Source organism: Marmota marmota, unplaced genomic scaffold, assembly GCF_001458135.2.
Source record: "Marmota marmota marmota unplaced genomic scaffold, marMar, whole genome shotgun sequence".
In the NCBI taxonomy this organism is placed as follows: Eukaryota; Metazoa; Chordata; class Mammalia; order Rodentia; family Sciuridae; genus Marmota; species Marmota marmota.
Window position 1 is genome coordinate 6,138,762 of NW_026000229.1, and position 22,250 is coordinate 6,161,011.

Here is a 22,250-nt window from a genome sequence, read left to right on the forward strand (position 1 = left end):
AGGTGCTACTTCTCAGCCTATATGAAGAAACCAAGTACAAAATGTTGGGTGAAAATAAAGAATATTATTTGAAATAAGCCAATACAACTTGCTAATACCAAAATCCAAAACAAATCAAAGTATATCCATAATACAAAGATAGCAAGGCCTTTGTTATGTGCACCAAAATATGTCTTTCTGAACCAAGAAGTTTCAAAGGGCTCTTCCACTAAAGGAAAAAGATAGCATTTTCTGAAGTTCCCCTTTACTCATAACAAACTCATTATTACTTATTATCATTCTCACATCCCAGACTCTGAATATATTTTTTAAAATCCACAGATTTCTACAGAAAAAGATTTTATGAAGGAAATTCTTGTGGGATAAATCATACCCTCATAATGACACACTATCTATTTATTTGTGTTCCTTGATTATTCTGATAGCTTAGAGAATAAATGTTTGAACAACCATAAACAGATTATTTTGAAGAACCAAAATAATCAAATATTAAAGAGCTAAAATTGTAATATGCTACTTTTAAAGAGTATATTCTACCTAAAGAATGGAGCAGACTGTCATTTTCTTCTCTGGATCAAAACAATTGTAAAATATATATAAATAAACTAACAAAGATATTCTTCTTAAAGGGTATACAGTGTAAACCTAAAACTAGAATGATCTCTACTGGCTAACACACTGTGCTAAAAAATGGTTATGCTCAGCTTTTAAGAACGTTTTGTGGAGCTGGCAACTCCCCCCCCATCCCAGTGCTGGGGATGAAATCCAAGGCCTTGTGCACCCTAGGCAAGCTCTAAACTAACACACACCACAGTCCCTATTCTGCAGTGTATAATCACACAGAAGATGCAAAAGGATAAATACATAATTCTAATGAGACCAATTTTAAACTGTGCAAATATTTTTGAATATACATTTATCTACTACATAAAAAAGCTAATTCAAGGTCACTTGCCATTTTTGCGGGAAGTCTTCTGCACTGCCATTGGTGGACAGGGCTGAGCAGGTGCTGAATCTGAAGAATTGGTAGAGCCTGCATGAGCCTTTACTTTGTCAGCCCAACTGACACCTGTGGGAGCCACACGTGGAGCAGCCACTGTGCCAGGAGAACCCCTATGGAGATAAATAAATACACCTAATAAATTAAATATTAAAGTAACAATTTTAAATACATACTTAATATATTACATTTTAAATTAATTGTATGCATGTATCTATTATACTATCACAGATATTTAAGGTGACTAAATTCACAGATTTATCTTGATCTAAACTGGTAAGTCATTAATTTTAATCTAGCTACGAAGAAATGAAACTAAGGATAATACACAAGACTTACTTGATCCCTCAAAATAAATAATTCATTGAAGCAGGAAATATAAAAAAATTATTCAGAGTTATAAGGAACATGGGAGAGTAGAGGAGGCCACATTCCAGGCTGCTCCATAGCATGAGACCGTGATAGTGGAAATACAGGTTCTCAGTGAGGTAGGTGAAAGAGGGATTTCACTGGGATTTAATACTGGACACTTAGAGCACAATGTGAACTCAGAAGTCTGGATACAACAAAATAAAGAAGAAAGCCCACCATAAGCAACAGCTGCTGGAGCCAACTCACCATGGCCAAAAGGGAAGGGGACTAAAGAAAGCCATATTCAGGTGATTCCAAGGTATGTCTTGGTGCAGAGAAATCTGAGATCAAAAACAGTGCCTAACATTAGACCAGAGTCCTTGCGCCTACTAGAAGAAAATGTAGGCCCAACTTTTCATCATGTTGGTATAGGAACTGACTTCCTCAACAAGAATCCTAAAGGTAAGAATGAAAATCAAGAATCAATAAATGAGATGGAATCAAACTAAAAAGCTTCTTCACAGCAAAGGAAACAATAAATAACATGAAGAGAGAGCCTACGGAATGGTGCAAAAACTCTGCCACCTGCACCTCAGATACAGCATTAACCTTCAGCACATATAAAGAACTCAAAGAAATTCTAAAAAACAATAACCCAATGAATAAATGGACTAAGGAACTGAACAGATACTTCATAGAAGAAATACAATCAAATCAACAAATATATGAAAAAATGTTCAACATCTCTAACAATTAAAAATATGCAAATCAAAACTAGACTGAGTTTCCATCTCATTCTCCACTCAGAATGGCAATTATCAAGAATACAATCAACAATAAATGTTGGCCAGGATGTAGGAAAAAGGTACACTAATACATTGCTGGTAGGACTGCAAATTGGTACAATCACTATGGAAAGCAGTATGGAGATTCCTCAGAAAACTTGGAATGAAACCACCATTTGACCTTGTCATCCCACTCCTAGATTTATACTCAAAGGACTTAAAATCAGGATACTACAGTGACACAGCCACATCAATGTTTATAGCAGCTCAATTCACAATAGTTAAACTATGGAATCAACCTAGGTGCCCTTCAACAGATGAATGGATAAAGAAGATGTATATGTAAACAATGGAATATTATTCAGCCTTAAAGAAGAATGAAATGATGGCATTTGCTGGTAAATGGATGGAACTGGAGAACATTATGCTAAGCAAAATAACCAATGTCCAAAAACCAAAGTCAGAATGTTTTCTCTGATATGCAGATGCTAAATTCACAATAACCAACAGGTGGAGGAGCTAGGGAAAAATATAGGTACTTTGGATTAGATAGAGGGGAGTAAAGGGAGTGGAGCGGGTATAGGGTTAGGAATGATAATAGAATGAATTGGAAATTATTACCCTATGTGCATATATGCTTACACAACTGGTGTAATTCTACATCATGTACAACCAGAAGAATGAGAAGTTATATTCCATTTATGTATGATGTGTCACAAAATGCATTCTACTGTCATGTATAACTAATTAGAACAAAAAAAAGACCCAGAATAGCCAAAGCAATACTAAGCAAGAAAAATGAAGCAGGAGACATCACAATATCTGATCTGAAATTATACTACAGAGCTGTACTAACAAAAAAAAAAAAAACATGGTATTGGCACCAAAATAGACATGAAGACCAATAGAATAGAATAAAATATGCAGAGAAAAACCTATTACCATCTGATATTTGACAAGGGTAACAAAAATATATCTATGTATATATCCATATATATATAATAAAATTAGATTTCTATCTTTCACCCTATACAAAAATCAAATCAAAATGAATCAAAGACTTAGGAATTAGACCAGAAACTTTACAACTGGTAGAAGAAAACACAGGGTCAACACTCCATCATACAGGTGCAACACAGACTTCCTTAAGAAGACCCTCAAAACACAACAAATAAAACCAACAATCAATAAGTGACATGCCATTAAACTAAAAAGCTTCTGCACAGCTACAGAAATGATTAAAAGCATGAAGCGAGAGCCTACAAAATGGAAGAAAATCTTGGCCAATTTCTCTTCCGAAGGAGATTTATATCCAGAATATACAGAAAAAATCAAAAAAATTAACACCAAAAAACCCCAATAACATCAAATAACCCAATCAATAAAAGGGCAAAATTCAACAGAAACTTCACAATAAAAAAAACACAAAAGGCCAATAAATACATGAAAAAATGATCAACACCTCTAGCAACAAGGGAAATGCAAATCAAAACTAAAATTTCATTTCACTCCAATCAGCGTCAATGATCAAGAATAAAAATAACAATAAATGATAGCAAGGTTGTGGGGAGAATGGAATACCTGTATGTTGTTGGTGGAACTGCAAACTAGTACAACCAATCTGGAAAGCAGTTTGAAGATTCCTCAAATAACTATGGATGAAACTACCATAACACCCAGCTATCCCACTTCTGGGTATTTTCCCAAAAGATCTAAAATCAGCAAACTACAGCAACACAGCCACATCTATGTATTCAGCAGAACAATTCACAACAGCAAAATTATGGCAATAACCTAGATGGCCATCGATAAAAGAATTAAGAAATTGTGACATACACAATGGAGTTCTAGTCAGCCATTAAAAAGAATGAAATTATGGCATTTGCCTGTAAATGGATCGAAATGGAGAATATCATGTGTAGTGAAATTAGCCAAACTCAGAAACTCAAAGATTGAATGTTGGCTCTCAATGCTGAATTTAGACTAAAATAAAGGAAAGGGAGAGGGAAGAATAAGATTACATAAGGAATCAATCAAATGCAAATTAATACTTGAGCAAAACGAAGTCTCATAGAATAGAAGAAGAGGGGGAATACAGAAAAGCAAAGGGGGAAGAAAAGGGGAGGAATCATGAACTGAAATTGATTTCCATGCATGTATGAGTTGTTGAGATGAACCCAACTATTGTACATAACCATAAAGCTCTAATAATGATAAAAACAAAAAGCTAGAACAAAGAATTTTGATTGTTTTCACAATAAAGAAATGAAAAAAAATTTTGAGGAAATAGATGTTTAACCTGATTTATATATCAACAATGTATACATCTACTGAAAGATCACATGGTACCCCATTAATACATACCCTTTTAATGTTTTTATATATCAGTTAAAAATAAACTGGCAGGGCTGGGGCTATAGCTCAGTGGTAGAGCACTTGCCTAGCATACATGAGGCACTGGGCTTGATTCTCAGCATTGCACACAAATAAATAAGGGTCCACTGACAATTTAAAAAATGTTTTTAATTAAAAAATAAATGAATTGGCACATAATTTAAAAGTTCAATAATATTATAAAAGAAAATAATAAAATTTCATAGTACCTTAAACTTTTATTTTTGCTCATGTATTTTAATAATATAAATTTGCTAATCTTGACAGAGAGTATTAAAACTGGGTTTTTCTTTGTGTACATTTCTCACATGATACACAACATGATGCCTCACTAACAATGTTCAATTCTGATTCCTTAAAGTGAAGTGATACTATTTCTCCTATTTTCAACAAACTTTCATAGCTGTCCTAGTCACTCATTTTGTAGCAACTTTAACAGTATATCTTTATCAAAGTTTCCCAAAAATTCTCTTATTTTCATAAAAACAATGACTCTTTTTGCACTCATATATTACTGGTTTGCTTAATACTTAAGTTATGAGTTAAAATAATGAACATAGCTTGTATACATCAAGTTTCATAATTACTAACATATTCAGAATAAACAAAACTCAACCAACATGAACAGAAGGAAGTAGAAAAACTAAGGGTAGGTAACCTATGAGCCACAATTGTTCAGCAAGCTGAAAGAAACTGATTTCCAGTGATGAGAAATACTGTCAATTAACCCAACAATATGGAGAACAATATGAGAAATTTTACCACACATTCACTGAAGGCTTTCAATGCTAAAATAAACCAGGTACTACACAATACTTTGAACCACAGACCACTCAAATGCACTAAAATCAAGTTAACTTAAAATGATGCTTGTGTGTACAAATATTTATTTTCGTTTGCTTACATTCATTACCCTATTTGACTAAGGTCTAATTATTGTAATTTATGAAGTCCAGGAATCTTCATCAAAGGCAATGCTATCTGATAATTCCATAAAGAAGCTTAAAAAGAAAAGTTTGATTCTATTGAATGAACAAACATTTGAACTTCTTTTACTAAGGGCCAGCTACACTTCCAGAGTGCTTATAATACAGACATATGGCAAAGATCTTGCCTCAAAGATGGTCACAGAAGGGAAAAAAAAAGACATTAAAAAATAATAACACATTGCAAATGTAATAATACAACTTATATCCAAGGTTTACCAGTAATAAGGTGAAAGTTGTTAACTGTGAAAAGGTGGGAGTTGGGGAAGAAAGGTTCTCAAAAAAGGTTAGGTTTAAAAGATGCAAAAGCTAAGAGCAGTGGCACACACCTATAATTCCAGCAGCTCAGGAGGCTGAGGGCAGAGGATCACAAATTCAAAGCCAGCCTCAGCAATTTTGCAACACCCCAAACAACGTAGCAATATCCTATCTCAACATAAAATATAAAAAGGGTTGGGGATATAACTCAGTGCTTAAGCACCTCTAAGTGCAATCCCCCAGCACAAAAAAAAAAAAAAGACAAAAGAGAACTTTCCGAGCAAACTACTTACTATCCTTTCATTAAATATTACATGTTAAGACTTACTCTAACAAATTTAGAGTCCAAACAAATTTTTCTTAAAAATAAATCTCCCCAGGGACATTGGAAAAAAACAAATGAGAAAATTTTTAACATCACAGCTACTAGAGGTAGCAATAACATTTGAGGCAAACAAAGACTGACCAAAAAACCTTTAAAGGAAAAGCTGGAAAGTGAAATCTCTGCATAGGGCTTTGAAAGCTCCAACATATTCTTAGAAATGGACATATTCTACAAATAGACATGTTATATGCATGTTCCCCCCAAAATCTGAGAGGCCCATAATGTCTCATCTCTGACTAACCTTGAAGCTTTGGGAAAACGGGAAGAGACAGCAAAGGCAGCACTAGATACTGCCAGACCATACTGACAGTATGTTCCAACAGACACACAGAATTATTCAAGAACTAAGAGATTTATTGGCTCAAGGCATTTAAGGAAACTTCTGCCAAATCATTAGCTGATGAGTAAGCTAACTAGCAGAGGTTTTGGAGGCCATGAAACAAAGAAAAGTCTTCACAGAATTACTTTAAGAAACTCACTAAACTGATAGTAACAAATAAACATGCATAATAACAATCCTAGCGAGGGCAGCACTGAACTCCAGAGCTACCACATTTTATTTAAAATACCTAGTTTTAAAAAACAACAAAAAATCAAAAGACATGCAAATAAACAAGAAAACATTACCTGACATAGAAGGAGAGCAGTAGCAGCCTTAGATTTAACAAAGATTTTAAATCAGCTAGTACAATCACATTTAAAGAACCTCAAAAAATAAAGCCATATCTAAACAATTAAAGGAGAGTATGATAATGAAGTCTAATCAAAAGCAGAATAACAATAAAGAGAAAGTAAACATTTTAAAATAACCACATAGATATTTTGGAGTTAAAAACATTAAAATTAAAAACTCACTAGAGGAACTCAATAAAGTATCAGAATAAAGTATCAGCAAACTTGAACTGAGATCATCTGTTCTGTGAAATCAGAAGAAAAATGAACAGAGCCTAAAGACCTGTGAGACACCAATAAGAGTATCATCATATGGTCAGGTGCAGTGGTGGACGCCTGTAATCCCAGCAACTTGGGAGGCTGAGGAAGGAAGATTGCAAGTTTGAAGCCAGCCTGAGTAATTTAGCAAAGCTATAGGAACTTATTGAGACCCTGTCTCAAAATAAAAAATAAAAAGGGCTAGGAATGTGGTTCAGTGGTTGAACAGCCCTGGATTTAACCACCAGTATCTTCTACCCCCATAAAAAAGTATTGTCATATGTATGGTGGATTCTCAGAGAAAAGGGAGAAGAAAGAATATTTTAAGAAATAAGGGGCCAAAAATCAAAACTACACTGAGATTTCATCTAATACCAATCAGAAAGTCAGTCATCTAGAATACAAATAATAAAAAATGCTAGAGAAGATGTGGAAAAAAGAAACACTGTTACACTGTTAATACGATTGTAAATTAGCACAACAAAAATGAAAATCTGTAGGATGTTCCTCAAAAGACTAGGCATGGAACCACCATATGACCACATTATTACACTCCTTGGTATTTATCCTAAAGAATTAAAGTCATCATACTACACTGATACATGGTTTCACAGATAGATATATAAAAGAAATAATGGGCTGAAACTTTCCAAAGTTTATGTAAAACAACTAATCTACACATCCAACAGAAACAGTGAACTCCAAGAACTCAGAGGTCCACACACAGATACATCATCATCAAACTATTGAAAGCCAAAGATGGGAAGAGAATCTTGAAAGCATTGAGAAGTGACCCATTACATTAAAAGCTCTTTGATAAGAATAACACCTGATTTCTCATTAGAAACCATGAAAGCTAGAAGGCAGTGAAATAACATATTCAATCTACTAGAAGAAAAAGTCTATCAACCAAGGATTCTATGTAGTACAAAACTATTCTTCCAAAACTGAAAGATAAGATATTCCTAGATAAACAAAAACAGAAAAATCTCTCACCAGTAGACCTGCCTAAAAAGAAATGCTAAAGGGAGTCCTTTTTAGGCTGAGAGTAAGAGGACAATGGACATTAATTTGAATCCATAAGAAGAAATAAAAGAGCACCAGTAAAAAACCAGAAAAGGTAACTACATAGGTAAATATAAAAGACAGCAAAAATGTAGTTTTTGTTTATAACTCTTTTCTAACTCATTCAAAAGACAACAGCATAAATTATAAAACTGTGGTATTAGTTTTGAGTATTATCTCTTTATTAATAATTTTGGTTTGTAAAAAAAAAAGAAATTGCTAGTTTATCACATGAATAATTTTGCATGAAATAGGCTAATAGGTTTTAATCTTTGGAACACTAATTACCTTTGAATATATCACATTTCCTAAAAGTTAAATATTAATTCTCCTGAATTTTTAAAAATTTTTATTCAGACAATTTCAAACATATACACAATGTAGGAAAACACAGCGTGGTAAACCAACTTCTTCCCCCTCTGGCTTGAAATTATCAGGAAGAATGTACCAAAAATTCACATCCTGAGATAAGGGGGAATTATCCAGAACAATCAAAATTCATCCTTGTCCACCTAGAACAGCATGTCCTGCAAGACCTGAACTCAAAAATTCAAGTACTTTGAAGGGTCCTTCACAGTTGTAATGAGAAATGAAGCACATACAAATGAGACTGATCTGACCTGGGCAATCCTAAACTTCAAAGGATCAGCTTGCCATGCTAGACTTCTGTTTATTCTTCCTGGGTTTTTTTTCTTTTTTCTTTTTTCTTTTTTTTTTTTTTTTTGGTGGGCAGGTGGTACTGGGGATTGCCTCAGGAGCACTCAACCACTGGGCCACATCCCCAACCCTACTTTGTGTTTAATTTAGAGACAAGGTCTCACTGATTTGCTAATAAGCACCTTGCCATTGCTGAGGCTGCCACTGAACTCAAAATCCTCCTAACTAAGCCTCCAGAGCCACTGGGATTACAGGCCTGCACCACCTCGCCCAGCTCTTCCTGCCTATTTGTGAGTAAATAAGTTGCTTTGCCTGACTCATTATGCAAGTATTCTGTCCTTTCAGTCTCATCAAGTAATGAGTTTGTGCAAAATCTCCTACCAGAATAGAAACCTTAGCAGAAACTGTTCCCTTCCATGGGTTGATATTCTGCTTTAACACACAAACCCAGACATGAATATTTTTATAGTGATCATTTTTGGAATACTATACCTACATTACCTATAGACAATAATGTTATGTAATACAGTCGTTAGTAGGCTTTTTTGAGTTTATCTTACCCAAAATTTAAGCTTCTTCTAGCATTTGATGTTACACTTATTCTGTCTGTTGATGGACTTGGAATCACATGACGTCCTGGAGACATCTTCTTTACTTCCCATGCCAGTGATGTTGGTCTGCCAATTCAAGAAATACAGCAGATTAGATTAACAGAAAAGGGGGATACAAACTAATCTTTTTCTCTTGGTTATCAATGAGTCCATATATAGTCTCATATTGTTAATGAGACCATAATCAGGTCATAGTTTTGCCATATAGCATTGCTTATCAGAAAGTTAGCATATTACCCATGAGAAATCACCAGTGATGCATGGCCCAGGATTTTCCCCACAGTTCAGCAGAGCAAAAGAACTCTACTTGCCTCAAAAGAGTTATAAAGTTACAGAGACATGAAATATATTTCTCATAATTTACAAGCTTACATGTACCTAGTACCTAGTTAGAAAACATTCAAAGGCAATGGTATTAATTCATGTTACTTTGTCCAATATCCTGAAGAAATAAGTTTATGGAAGGATCAAGACAGAAAGAAAATGGTAAGGAATAAATTGAGAACACATGTGAAAATATGAAGTCTGTTTCCTCTACCTCTTAATCACCCATGAGAACAAGAGCGAGGATATTCTCTTCTTTATTTAAGAATTAAACCTGTCTTTTTCTAGTTTTATATTTCATTACCATTGCTCTCTGTTGGAAAAAACTAAGAAATGTACCTTAACTTCTTTTTTTTTATTAGTTACACATGACAGTACAATGATCTTGACATATCATACATTTGAATCAAATGGGGTATAATTTCTCATTTTTCTGATTATACAGGTTGCAGAATCATATTGGTTATACAGTCACATATATACATACAGCAATAATAATGTCTATTTTATTCTGCTGTCCTTCCTATCCCCCCCTCCCCTCCCTTCCCCTCCCATCACTTCTCTCTACCCAATCTAATGTGACACACTTCTTTTTTTTTTCCCCCTCACAACACCATACATGTATTCTGTAAAACGATGAGGGTCTCCTTCCATCTTCCATGCAATTCCCCTTCTCCCTCCTTTCCCCCCCACTTCTCTTCCCTATTTAGTGCTTCTCATGCTCTTCCTCCCTATCCCATTTTGAGTCACACCCCCCCCCTTATATCAGAGAAGACATTCAGCATTTGTTTTTTAGGGATTGGCTAACTTCACTTAGCATAATCTGCTCTAATGCCATCCATTTCCCTACAAATGCCATGATCTTGTTATTTTTTAGTGCTGAGTAATATTCCGTTGTGTATAAATGCCACATTTTTTTTTATCCATTCATCTACTGAAGGGCATCTAGGTTGGTTCCACAGTCTAGCTATTGTGAATTGTGCTGCTATAAACATTGATGTGGCTGTGTCCCTGTAGTATGCTCTTTTTAGGTCTTTTGGGTATAGTCTGAGAAGGGGAATAGCTGGGTCAAATGATGGTTCCATTCCCAGCTTTCCAAGGAATCTCCATACTGCTTACTAAATTGGCTGCATCAATTTGCAGTCCCACCAGCAATGTATGAGTGTACCTTTTTCCCTGCATCCTCACCAGCACTTGTTGTTTGACTTCATAATGGCTGCCATTCTTACTGGAGTGAGATTGTATCTTAGAGTAGTTTTAATTTGCATTTCTCTGACTGCTAGAGATGGTGAGCACTTTTTTATGTATTTGTTGATTGACTGTATATCCTCTTCTGAGAAGTGTCTGTTCAGGTCCTTGGCCCATTTGTTGATTGGGTTATTTATTTTTTTGTTGTTTAACTTTTTGAGTTCTTTGTACACTCTAGAGATTAGAGCTCTATCTGATGTGTGAGGGATAAAAATTTGTTCCCAGGATGTAGGCTCCTATTTACCTCACATATTATTTCTCTTGCTGAGAAAAAACTTTTTAGTTTGAATTCCTCCCATTTGTTGATTCTTGGTTTTAACTCTTGTGCTATAAGTATCTTATTAAGGAATTTGGGGCCTGTTCCCATGTGATGGAGATTAGGGCCAACACTCCTTGCAGAAATAGAAAAAGCAATCATGAAATTCATCTGGAAAAATAAGAGACCCAGAACAGCTAAAGAAATTCTAAGCAGGAAAAGTGAAACAGGTGGTATCGAGTTACCAGATTTTAAACAACAGTAACAAAAACAGCATGGTACTGGCACCAAAGCAGGCTGGTAGACCAATGGTACAGAATAGAGGACACAGAGACCAATCCACAAAATTACAACTACCTTATTTTAGACAAAGGTGCTAAAAGCATGCAATGGAGAAAGGATAGCATCTTCAACAAATGGTGCTGGGAGAACTGGAAATCCATATGCAACAAAATGAAACTGAATCCCTTTCTCTCATCATGCACAAAAGTTAAGTCAAAATGGATTAAGGAGCTAGGAATCAAACCACAGATTCTGCATCTAATAGAAATGTACCTTAACTTCTATTCCTCCTTTTTCACTGGCACCAGAACCAATCTCAGATAACAGGGTGCAAATCTCTAATGAAAAGTTCTCCCTAAGTATATCTTCTCTATTTCTCAGATTCTATCACTTCCCTTGGTCTCCCGCTGTTTATTTTCCATTCAATCTAATGATCAGGATTTTTCCTATATCATTAAAAAAGTGATACTATTAGAAATAAGAAATTTCAGATAAAACATTACTCAAAAATCTAAGTATTTTAACAATGTATTATCAAGTGACCTTTCAGAAAACCTATAACAAAGTATACTCCTATCAAATGACATTTCTCTTCAACCTTGCCAATAGGTAGCATTCTCTTTTAAAATTTTAATTGAGAAAATAGTATTTCACTGTCTTTTCAAGTTTTATATGTTCATTACCATAAATAGCAAGGCTGAATGTTATTACCAGCCATTTGGATTTTTCTTTTGGGATTCGCATATTGGCATCTTTAGCCCATTTTCCCCACTGGAATTTGTATCATTTTCCAATTGGATAGAAATAGTTTACCAATACTGCTATTATTACTATTATGGCTGTAAATCCATTGGCATTAGTACTGCAACTATTTCACCTTTTTTTTATCTTTTACACAGAAAGTCATCATTTTCTTGTTAAATCAGATGAATCAATGTTTTCATTTGTAGTTTATACTTTTATCAAGTCCTTACCTATGATACAAACATATAAATATTTATCAATACTCTCTTCTTTATTTAAGAATTAAACCTTTATTTTTTGTTTATTTGGTTTTTTTATGTGGTGCGGAGGATTGAACCCAGTGCCTTACCCCTGCTAGGCAAGCACTCTATCAGTGAGCTGCAACCCTCTCTTCTTTATTTATAATTTCATTTTTTAACCTTTAAATCTCAAGTCTACTAAAATGAGTTTTGATGTATAATTTGAAGAATATGAGACAAATGATTATGTCTTCAGGAAATTTAAAGTTGCTACCCATATCTGGGAGCTGCCTTTTAAGTAAAACAGAAGAAATGCCGACAGCTGACTAAAATAAAGATGGTCAGGTACATTTCTGAATCATGGGGTCAGGACAGGGATGGTAACTACATAGTTTAGGCCTGGATTTGGTCTCTGAATCTTTTTCAATATGATTTTCTTAAAAAAATCTATTTTTAATGCATTAGTGGTTACATTTAGGCCATTTTGAATATTAAAAAAACTCAAACAAGTTAAACAAAAAATGAAAAGAAAAAGGAAATAAAGATTTACTGTAAGGATACAAACTATGAAAGATCAAGGACATCTAAGGGGAGAGAAAAACCAGAATCAGGACTCATGAGAATTAGTCCTAGAATAGATCTAGGCTTTAAAGCAACAACATTGAGCTCTTGTTGACCACATGATTTCTCTCATCTCTGCTTCTCTCTGTAAATTTATTCCATTTTCTTTCAACCTGCACTCCTCTACTTATCATCTCAAGGGCAATAAAGCTACAGGCCCGTATCAGAATAATGATCTCTTAGCTTGGTTTAACCCAGGGAGGAACTCACCTCCAAACCTATTACTAAGGACAGGGGTAAAACTATTTGGTTTAAGAAAAAGACACCTACATCTGACCCATCCAGGGACTGTGGATGAAGCAAGCAACCAAAATTTGCATCATGACTTGGAACAATGACACATACCTATATCCCAGAGCTACTGGGGAGGTTGAGACAAGAGGATCATGAATTTCAAAGCCAGCCTTCATAATTGAGCAAGATCCTTTCTCAAAAAATAAAAAGGGCTGGGGATGCAACTCAGTAGTAAGGTGTCCCTGGGTTCAATCCCTAACACTGAAAACTAATTTTTTTCATCATGAGATGCAAAAATATTTTAAAAGATCCACCTATCACAATTTTCCTGGATTTGGTTTCCTGTGAATTCAGTTCTCTGGATTTTTATCTTGGGATTCATTTAGCCACTTGATTCCCTGGGAGGTTAACAAATTAGGATGAACCAAAAGATGCCTTCTCTAGTAAAAGGTTCCATCCACTGAAACTAAACCAAGGTTAAATTCAAAATAAAGTGGCAACAAAGTCCTGTTTTCTCTGGGTAAAAAGGAATCCTATTCATGAGAGCATCACTTTCATGATTTAATCACCTCCTAAAGGTCCGGACTCTTTATACTATCACATCAGCAATTAAATTTCAACATATGGATTTGGGGGACATATTCAGGCCACAGTACAAATGATACCCTTCAGGAAGGCAGGAACTGTTTCTGTCCTTTACACTACAACAGTCCCTGAGCCTGTTATAGAACATTCAGATATTGTGTGCTGATTCCAAATTAATCTAAAGTTTTCTAAAGAAAATTTGATATTTCACTACTCACTTAATCAAAAATCATCAATTTTATTCATAGTCTTTCACCATGACAAGATATGGCTGTTTTAATTTACTCCCCTCATCTGAAAGACCAATCACTTGGAAAAACCCATCACATCCTTTAAATACTTCTACATCCTCTATGAAATCTCTCCTGATCTATCCTCCAAAAGAAATCTGACCTTCATTGAAAACCCATAGTTATTTTCTGAACTAATAGATTCTATTTTATCATATCATTAGACTAGAAATTCCATGAAAGTATAAATGTGTCATATACAGCAATTAAAGGTCTATACCAAATAATGTACCTTGCACCTGCAGGTACCCAATAAATGTTTGTTGTTAAACCAAATGAGAAATTCAGCACCCAACTTTTATGCTTTTACAAGTTTCAAGTAAATCTGAGGTTAAAGCCATCAACAATTTTAATGATTGCTATTAAAACTGCTTAGTACTATAAATACAAATATCAGAGCAAATTACCTGCTTTGAGCATCAGTCTTCTCTAGCTTTTCCTGAAGTTGAATCCAGTCAATCAGTGCTTTGAAATCTCTCACATAATTATCCAGCATCATTAACACCTCCTAATTTAAACAAAAAAAAAAATTAACTTCCATTTTAAGAGAAAAACATTTTTAAAAAAACTATTAGAGTGAAGGACTTACAAATTAATAATGTTTACACTACATTCATTGAAGAAGCTGAACATCTGAATTGCCCACTGATCTAGTTTTTGTTCTCTCTGGGTATTTTCCCCCGCCTCCATTTTCACTTTGGTTAAAAAAAAAAAAGAGAAAAAAAAAGAAAAAACGAAGAATATGAAGTCAAGAGTCTAAAGACCAAGAAATGGCATTGATATGCCTTCTCAAGACCTCTCAAGTAGTAATCCTCTTAACCTGTTTATTGTAAAATTAATATACAGAAAAGTGCACAAAAGGGGCTGGAATTGTGGCTCAGTGGTAGAGCACATGCCTTGCACGTGTAAGGCACTGGGTTTGATCCTCAGCACCAGATAAAAATAATAAAGGTACTGTGTCCCATCTACAACCAAAAACATATTTTTTAAAAAGTGCACAAAGGATGGGGATGTGGCTCAAGCAGTCGCTGGGTTCGATCCTCAGCACCACATACAAATAAAATAGAGATGTTGTGTCCACTGAAAACTAGAAAATAAATGTTAAAAAAAAAATTCTCTCTCTCTCTCTCTCTTTAAAAAAAAAAAGTGCACAAAACATACATGTGCAGAAAATTACAAAGAAAAGAATCCATGTAAAACACCACAAAGGGCACAAACAAACAAATTACTACAAAGCAAAGATGCATGTAAATATCACCTATGACAAATATAATAGTACCAATCTAAAGTTCCTTGGCATCTCCTCCCAATCCCTATGTCATTTGTCTTCCAGGGTACCACAGCCTTGGCTTCTACCATGTTATCTTATCTAATTGCCCTGGCTGATATTGAATAAAGGGGTTAAGAGGAAACAACATTGTCTTACTCCTGATCCTACAGGGGAAAGATTTCAGTCTTTCAAAATAGAGTTTGATGTTAGCTGTGGGTTTCTCATATATACCATTTATCAGGTTGAGGATGATTTCTATTTTTGAACTGGGTACTTAGAACACTGGTTTGTAGGTTTTTGTTGTTGTTGTTCACTTCAAATATATGCATTTTAATGCTATAAAGTTTCTCTTAAGCATATTACTTACTGTTCTTATTATCATTCAATTCAAATTTTTTCTAATTCCTGCTATAATTTTTTCCTTAATAAATGAATTATTCAGAAGTATTTTCTGGAGTTTCTTCTTTAGAAGTTCTATCTTATCATGGATTAAGCCCCTATAATTCTTTATCACCTAAGAATCCTTCACTATCTTAAGCTTTCAGAAGATGTTATAAATCAGCTAGATTTTCTAGTTTCCTTCAATGGGAGAATTGGCCTAAACTACCTCATCATCACTACTGGAAGTAGAAGGAAGATTTTTACCAGTGATTTGGGTAAAGAAATACATGGCATGTTCATCCAATATACAGATGAAACAAAACTATGGTAGACAAGAGAATCAGAAAACAAGAAAAATAAATCTGCTCTATTCAATAAGATAATCACTTCCTACTGGTGCTACTGAGTTCTCAAAATGTAACTAGTGTGAACTGAATTAGGCTCAGACCATATGTTACCCAAGCTGGCCTCAAACTTGTAAATCTCTTGCCTCAGCCAGCCCCCCAAGTAGCTGGGATAACAGACATATACCACGGTCCTGTATATATATATACTATCTTAATAATGTTCATACTGATTACATCTATAAAAAATACACACATACACACACAAGTATATGTATGTGTGTGTGTAAATATATACATGTTTGTGTATGTGTATGTGTATGGACAAGTATGTATGTGCATGAGTGTGTGGGTGTATCTCAAGTATTAGGGATTGAGCCAGGACCTGGTGAATGCTAGGTGAGTACTCTACCACTAATTCACATCCCCAGTGCCTCCATGCCCCATTCCCATTTATTTTTTTTTTAATTTTGAGAGAGGGTCTCACTAAGTTACCCAAATTGATCTTAGATTTGCAACCCTCCTGTCTCAGCCTCCCAAGTAGTAGGATAACAGGTGTGCACCACCATGCTATATATCTTAATAATGTTCCTATTGATTGCATCTTTAAAGAATATTTTGATACATTAGGCTAAATAAAATATATTTTTAAAATTAATTTTACCTGTTACTTGTAATTTTTTAACATGGTTAATAGAAAGTTTAAGAGTACATAATGGTTCACATTATATTTCCAATAGCAATCACTGTTCTAGACACTCTAAAGTAATTTTAGGAAAAGCTAAAAAGATGGGATTTTATAATGAAAAAAAAAATCAGGTTTACTCTTTAATACTAAAATTAACTCCAATACAGTACTGGGAGAAAGTTGATCTTAATAACACAGGGCACTTATAAGAACAAAAGACCTGAAACTGTAAAATTACCAGGAAAAAAAAAACCAGGGGGAAGTTCTATGATATTGGTTCCAGAAATGATCTTTTTAGATAAGTACCCAAAAACACAGACAACAAAGGTAAAAATAGACAAATGAGATTACAGCAAACTAAAAAGTTTCTGCAAATCAAAAGAAACAACAAAAAAAGATGGGGAATGAGATGGACATCATTGCCTTAAGCACATGTATAAAGACGTGAATGGTGTGAATATACCTTGTGTACAACCAGAGATATGAAAAATTGGGCTCTATATGTGAAATATTAATTGTAATAAATTAGAATAAAAAATTTAAAGAAAAAAAGAAATAACAGAGTGAATAAACAACCTATGGAATAGGAGAAAAATATCTACAAACCATACATCTGACATAGGGTTAATATCCAGAAAAATATAAGGAATTCAACTCATTAACAAGACTACTCACTTTAAAAATTGTTAAAGGACAGTTATCAAATGAAGATTTACAAATGGCAAACATGTAATGAAAGAGTAACAAACATCACTAATCATGAAAGAAATGCAAATTAAAACCACAGTGAGGGGCTGGGGCTGTAGCTCAGAGGTACAGCACTTGCCTTGCATGTGTGAGACCCTGGGTTTGATCCTCAGCACCACACGAAAATAAATACATAAAGTAAAGTACTGTTGTCCTTGTACAACTAAAAACAATTTTTAAAAAATACAGTGAAATACCATCTCACATTTTAGGATAGCTTTTATTAAAAAAAAATTTAAGATAAACTGGCATATTGTGTACACCTGTAATCCCAGTAACTCAGGAGGCTGAGGCAGAAGGATCACACATTTGAGGCTAGCGTGAACAATTTAGAAAGAACCTAACTCAGAATAAAAAATAAAAGAGGGTAGGAATGTAGTTCAGTGTAAGAGTACTCCAGGGTTCAATCCCAAGTACTGAGGGGGTGGGGGGCTGGGGTAGAAAGGGAGGGAAGGAAGGAAGAAAGAAGAAGGAGAAAGAAAAGAAAGATTAGTGTTGACAACAATGTGGAGAAAGCAAATGTTTGTACACTGTTTGTAGGAATGTGAATTAGTACAGCCATTATACAAAACAGTACAGAAATGCCTCAAAATTAAAAATAGAATGACCATATGATCCCACAATGCAACCTTTGGATACATACCCAAAGGATCTAAATATATCAAAGAGATATCTGCACTTTCACGTTCATCATATCATTCTGCACAATAATCAAAACACTGAATCTATGTAAGTGTCTATCAATGGATGAATGAATGAAAAAAATGTGGTGTGTGTCTGGACACACATACACATACACACACAGGCACAACACAAATGAACTACTACTCAGCCTTTAAAAAAAAAAGAAGGAATCCTGTCAGTTGTAACAATACAGATAAACCTAGAGGGCATTATATTAAATGAAATAAGTTAGGCACAGAAACACAAATAGGAAATCTCATTTGTATGTGAATTCTAAAAGAAGTTGAACTCATAGAAATAAAGAATAGAATGGTGGTTAACAGGAGCTGTGATGAGCAGGAATGGCTGGGGAGATTCTGGTCAAAGGAAAACTCAGACAGCAGGAGATCTACTGACCACTGTTAATAATAATGTTTTATATTCTAGAAGTGTTATGAGTAGATTTTAGGTGTTCTCTCCACAAACAGAGATAAGCAATATGAGACGGTTCACATTTAATTACCTTTATTTAGCTATTCATAACTTACACATATTTCAAAAATAATTTCTATGCGATAATTAAATATAATTTTTGCCTATTTTAATTAACTAATTAAAAAACAAGACCCAATTACAGGTCTACAAGAAATAAAAATTCAGTATAAAGACACAAATATATTAAAAATAAATAGATGAAGAAAAATACACCATGTTAACACTAATGAAAAGAAAGCAAGAGTAACTATTAATTTCAGAACAGTTAAAAGCTAGAAAAGTTATCAGGGATAAATAAGGGCACCACACATTCATAAAAGGGTAAACTCTCCAGGAAATAGAATAATTCTTAATATATATATATATGCACCTAATAATACTTTGTCAGAATACACAAGGCAAAAACTGAAAGAACTGCAAAGAAAAGTGGATGAATCCAGTACTGTATTTGGAGAGTTCAACAACTATTAGTAATGCACAAAATCAGCAAGTAGAAAATCAGTAATTAACAAGATCATCAGTCAATTGGACATAATAAATATCCACTGACTACTTCATCTATCAACAGCTGAATACACATTCATTCTGGGCCAGAAAACACATGTTAAAAAATGTAGAAGAATAGAAATCATATAACGTCTGCTGGAAAACCACAATGGACTTAAGCCATAAATCAATGTCAGAATTAAATAATACTTTTCTAAATAACTCGAGTCTAAGAAAGCAATCTCAAAAGAAATTTTAGAATATTTTAAACAAAATTAAAATGAAAACAATTTATCAAAACTTATGTGATGCAGCAAAAACAGTACTCATGGAGAAATTGTTAGACCAAACGCATATACTAGAAAATAAAAAATATCTAAAATCAATCAGTTAAGTTTGGTCCTAAGGAAACTAGAAAAAAAAAAAGCAAATTTAATCCAAGATAATAAGAAATAATAAAACTGGAATAGAAATCAAATGAAATTGAAACAGAAAATCAAACAAGTTAACAAAAGCAAAAGGTGGTGCTTTGAAAAGATCAGCATCTAGCCAAGCTAAGGGAGTACATGAATTAAATGAAAGCAGTGACATTACTATAGACTCCAGTCATCAAAAGTATAACAAAAGAATAATATGAACAACTTTATGCCCATAAATTTGATAACCTAAAGGTAAGGGTACAACTCCTCAAAAGAAGCAAACTGCAGGAGCCGGGGTTGTGACTCACTTGCCTAGCATGTGTGAGGCACTGGGTTCTATCCCCGGCACCACATAAAAAATAATAAAAACAAATAAATAAAGGTATTGTGTCCATGTACAACTAAAAAATATTTTCAAAAAAAAGAAACAAACTGCAAAACTTCACACAAAAAAAATCTTATAGACCTATGAAATTAATTAATAGTTAATAACGTTCCAAAGCAGAAAGCACTGGCCCAAATGCATTAAGTGATGAATTCTATCAAACATTCAAGGAAGATATGATACCAATTCCTTACAATATCTTTCAGAAGACAGAAGCAGAGGAAATACCTTCTAACTCATTTTATAAAGCTAACATTAACCAGACAAAGAAAACTAGAAGTCATTACCTCTCATAAACACAGAAAATCAAAATATTAGCAAATCAAATCCAACAATGTATACAAAGAATTAACCACCATGACCAAGTGAGATTTATCCAGTTATGCAAGGCTGATTCTTTGAAAATCAAAGAAAATAATGCACCACAAGAAAAATAATATGATCATTAATAGATGCAGAAAAAGCATTTGATCAAAACCCAATACCCATTCATGTTGGGGGGAAAAAACTCTCAATGTGTATGAAGAGAAACTTCCTCAATTTGATAAAGAATACCTATAAGAAACTTACAGCTGACATATACTTATGGTAAGAAACTAGAAGCTGTTCCACTAAGATCAGTAATAAGCTAAAGATGTTCTGTATCACCAAATCCTACCTAATGCAATATGGAGGGGAGAGGAAATAAAAAAGACACAGACTGTGAGTGAAGAAATAAAACTGTCTATGTTTGCAGATGAAATGATTGTCTATGTTGAAAAGTCAAACCTGGAACTAATAAGTAAGTATAACAAGATTGCAAGATGCAAGGGTAATGTACAAAAGCCAATCATTTTCCTAGATATTAGTAACAAACAAACGGAATTGGAAATTTAAAACACAATACTAGATGTTAGAAAGATGGCAGGATTGGAGGCTTCTGGTTTTTCTTACTCTCACGATGCAATGAATAAACATCTACCCATGGATCAAATGCCACTGAGGGATAGCCAGAAACCAGTTAAAAGATTTCAACAGGCCAGGTAACTGAGAAAATGTCCACATCAAAGTGAATAGGAAAAAGCACCACACAAACACCACCCTGGGCAAGGTACCTTATACCTGGGAAGGAATCCTCAACTCCCAGCTTCTCCCTGAAGAAAGAGGGAAAAGGGGTTAAACCACACCTACACAGCCCCAAATTTATGATTACCACAAGAAAATCACCCAGCTCTGGGAGCGAAATTGCCTCAGTATTCCTGAGTCTCCAAGATCACAGAGAACAAAGAGTCGATTTTAAATGAGTATGAGCTCACTTCCAGCAGCTAACACCCTAAGATCAAGGAAGAGAGAAAGGTAAAATCTCCCAGTTCCTGTTTCCTCATGGTTTGTATGCACATTTTTCCAGCTGCTGCCTAAGGACTGGATTTAAAACTAGCCTTCATCTGAGAGCTACTAAGTCAGGTAAACAACAAACTTCTTGGAGCCTGAAAGGGTATGTGGGCAATTCCTGACCCTTTCTCCCACAGACTTAAACAACAATAAAACTAAAACTAAAGATTCTCCTTAGAAGGAGTTTGTGCCTGTACTGAGTGCTCCAGCTTTTACAGCTCCCACCAGATGAACTGGCTCCTAAATCACCTAGCTCTGGGAATTGATGGGGTTCTACATTTGTGAATTTTCCTAAATCACTGTGATCAAGAAGATAATTTGTAATTGGTTACCCTTCCAGTAGGTATACTCCCAAGCTTAGCACTCAGAAAATAGGCAAAAACTCCAGGCTTCCAGTTTCTCCCTGAAGGGGGCTAACCGCACACATATGTCTTGCTTGACTTTTCCAGCTGCTACCTGTATGTCCGGTCATTAATTAGCCTGTATTTGGGGGCCAAAAAAAAATCAATCATTAGTCTTCTCAGACCTGAATGGGCATGTGGGTACTTCACACATCCTATGGAATTTGCTGCAAAATATAGCCGAAGAGTCAGCTACCCCACCTATCTTTGAGGACAGGGCAGACATCTGTCAGGCTCCTCAGGCCACCAAAAAAACAAACCAACAGGCTAAAAGATTTTGCAGTCTGAACAAGAAAATACTGAAGCACCACAATTAACACCTCAACGTTTTCAGTTGTTTTTTTTTTGGTGGGGG

At 34.6% G+C, this 22,250-nt stretch overlaps 1 protein-coding gene across 3 annotated transcripts in view; it reads right to left on the bottom strand.

The window, feature by feature from the left end:
* Positions 1-925: 925 nt before the first annotated feature.
* Positions 926-22,250, bottom strand: part of LOC125613397 (S phase cyclin A-associated protein in the endoplasmic reticulum-like) — a 77,539-nt gene continuing 56,214 nt past the window's right edge. For all 3 annotated transcript variants that reach the window (XM_048793833.1, XM_048793834.1, XM_048793835.1), the window contains exons 6-8: positions 14,653-14,753; positions 9,372-9,488; positions 926-1,113 (exon numbers count right to left, since the gene is read on the bottom strand). In XM_048793833.1, the coding sequence (XP_048649790.1) occupies positions 948-1,113; positions 9,372-9,488; positions 14,653-14,753 (384 nt within the window). In that variant the 3' untranslated portion in view covers positions 926-947. The remainder of the gene's footprint in view (positions 1,114-9,371; positions 9,489-14,652; positions 14,754-22,250) is intronic.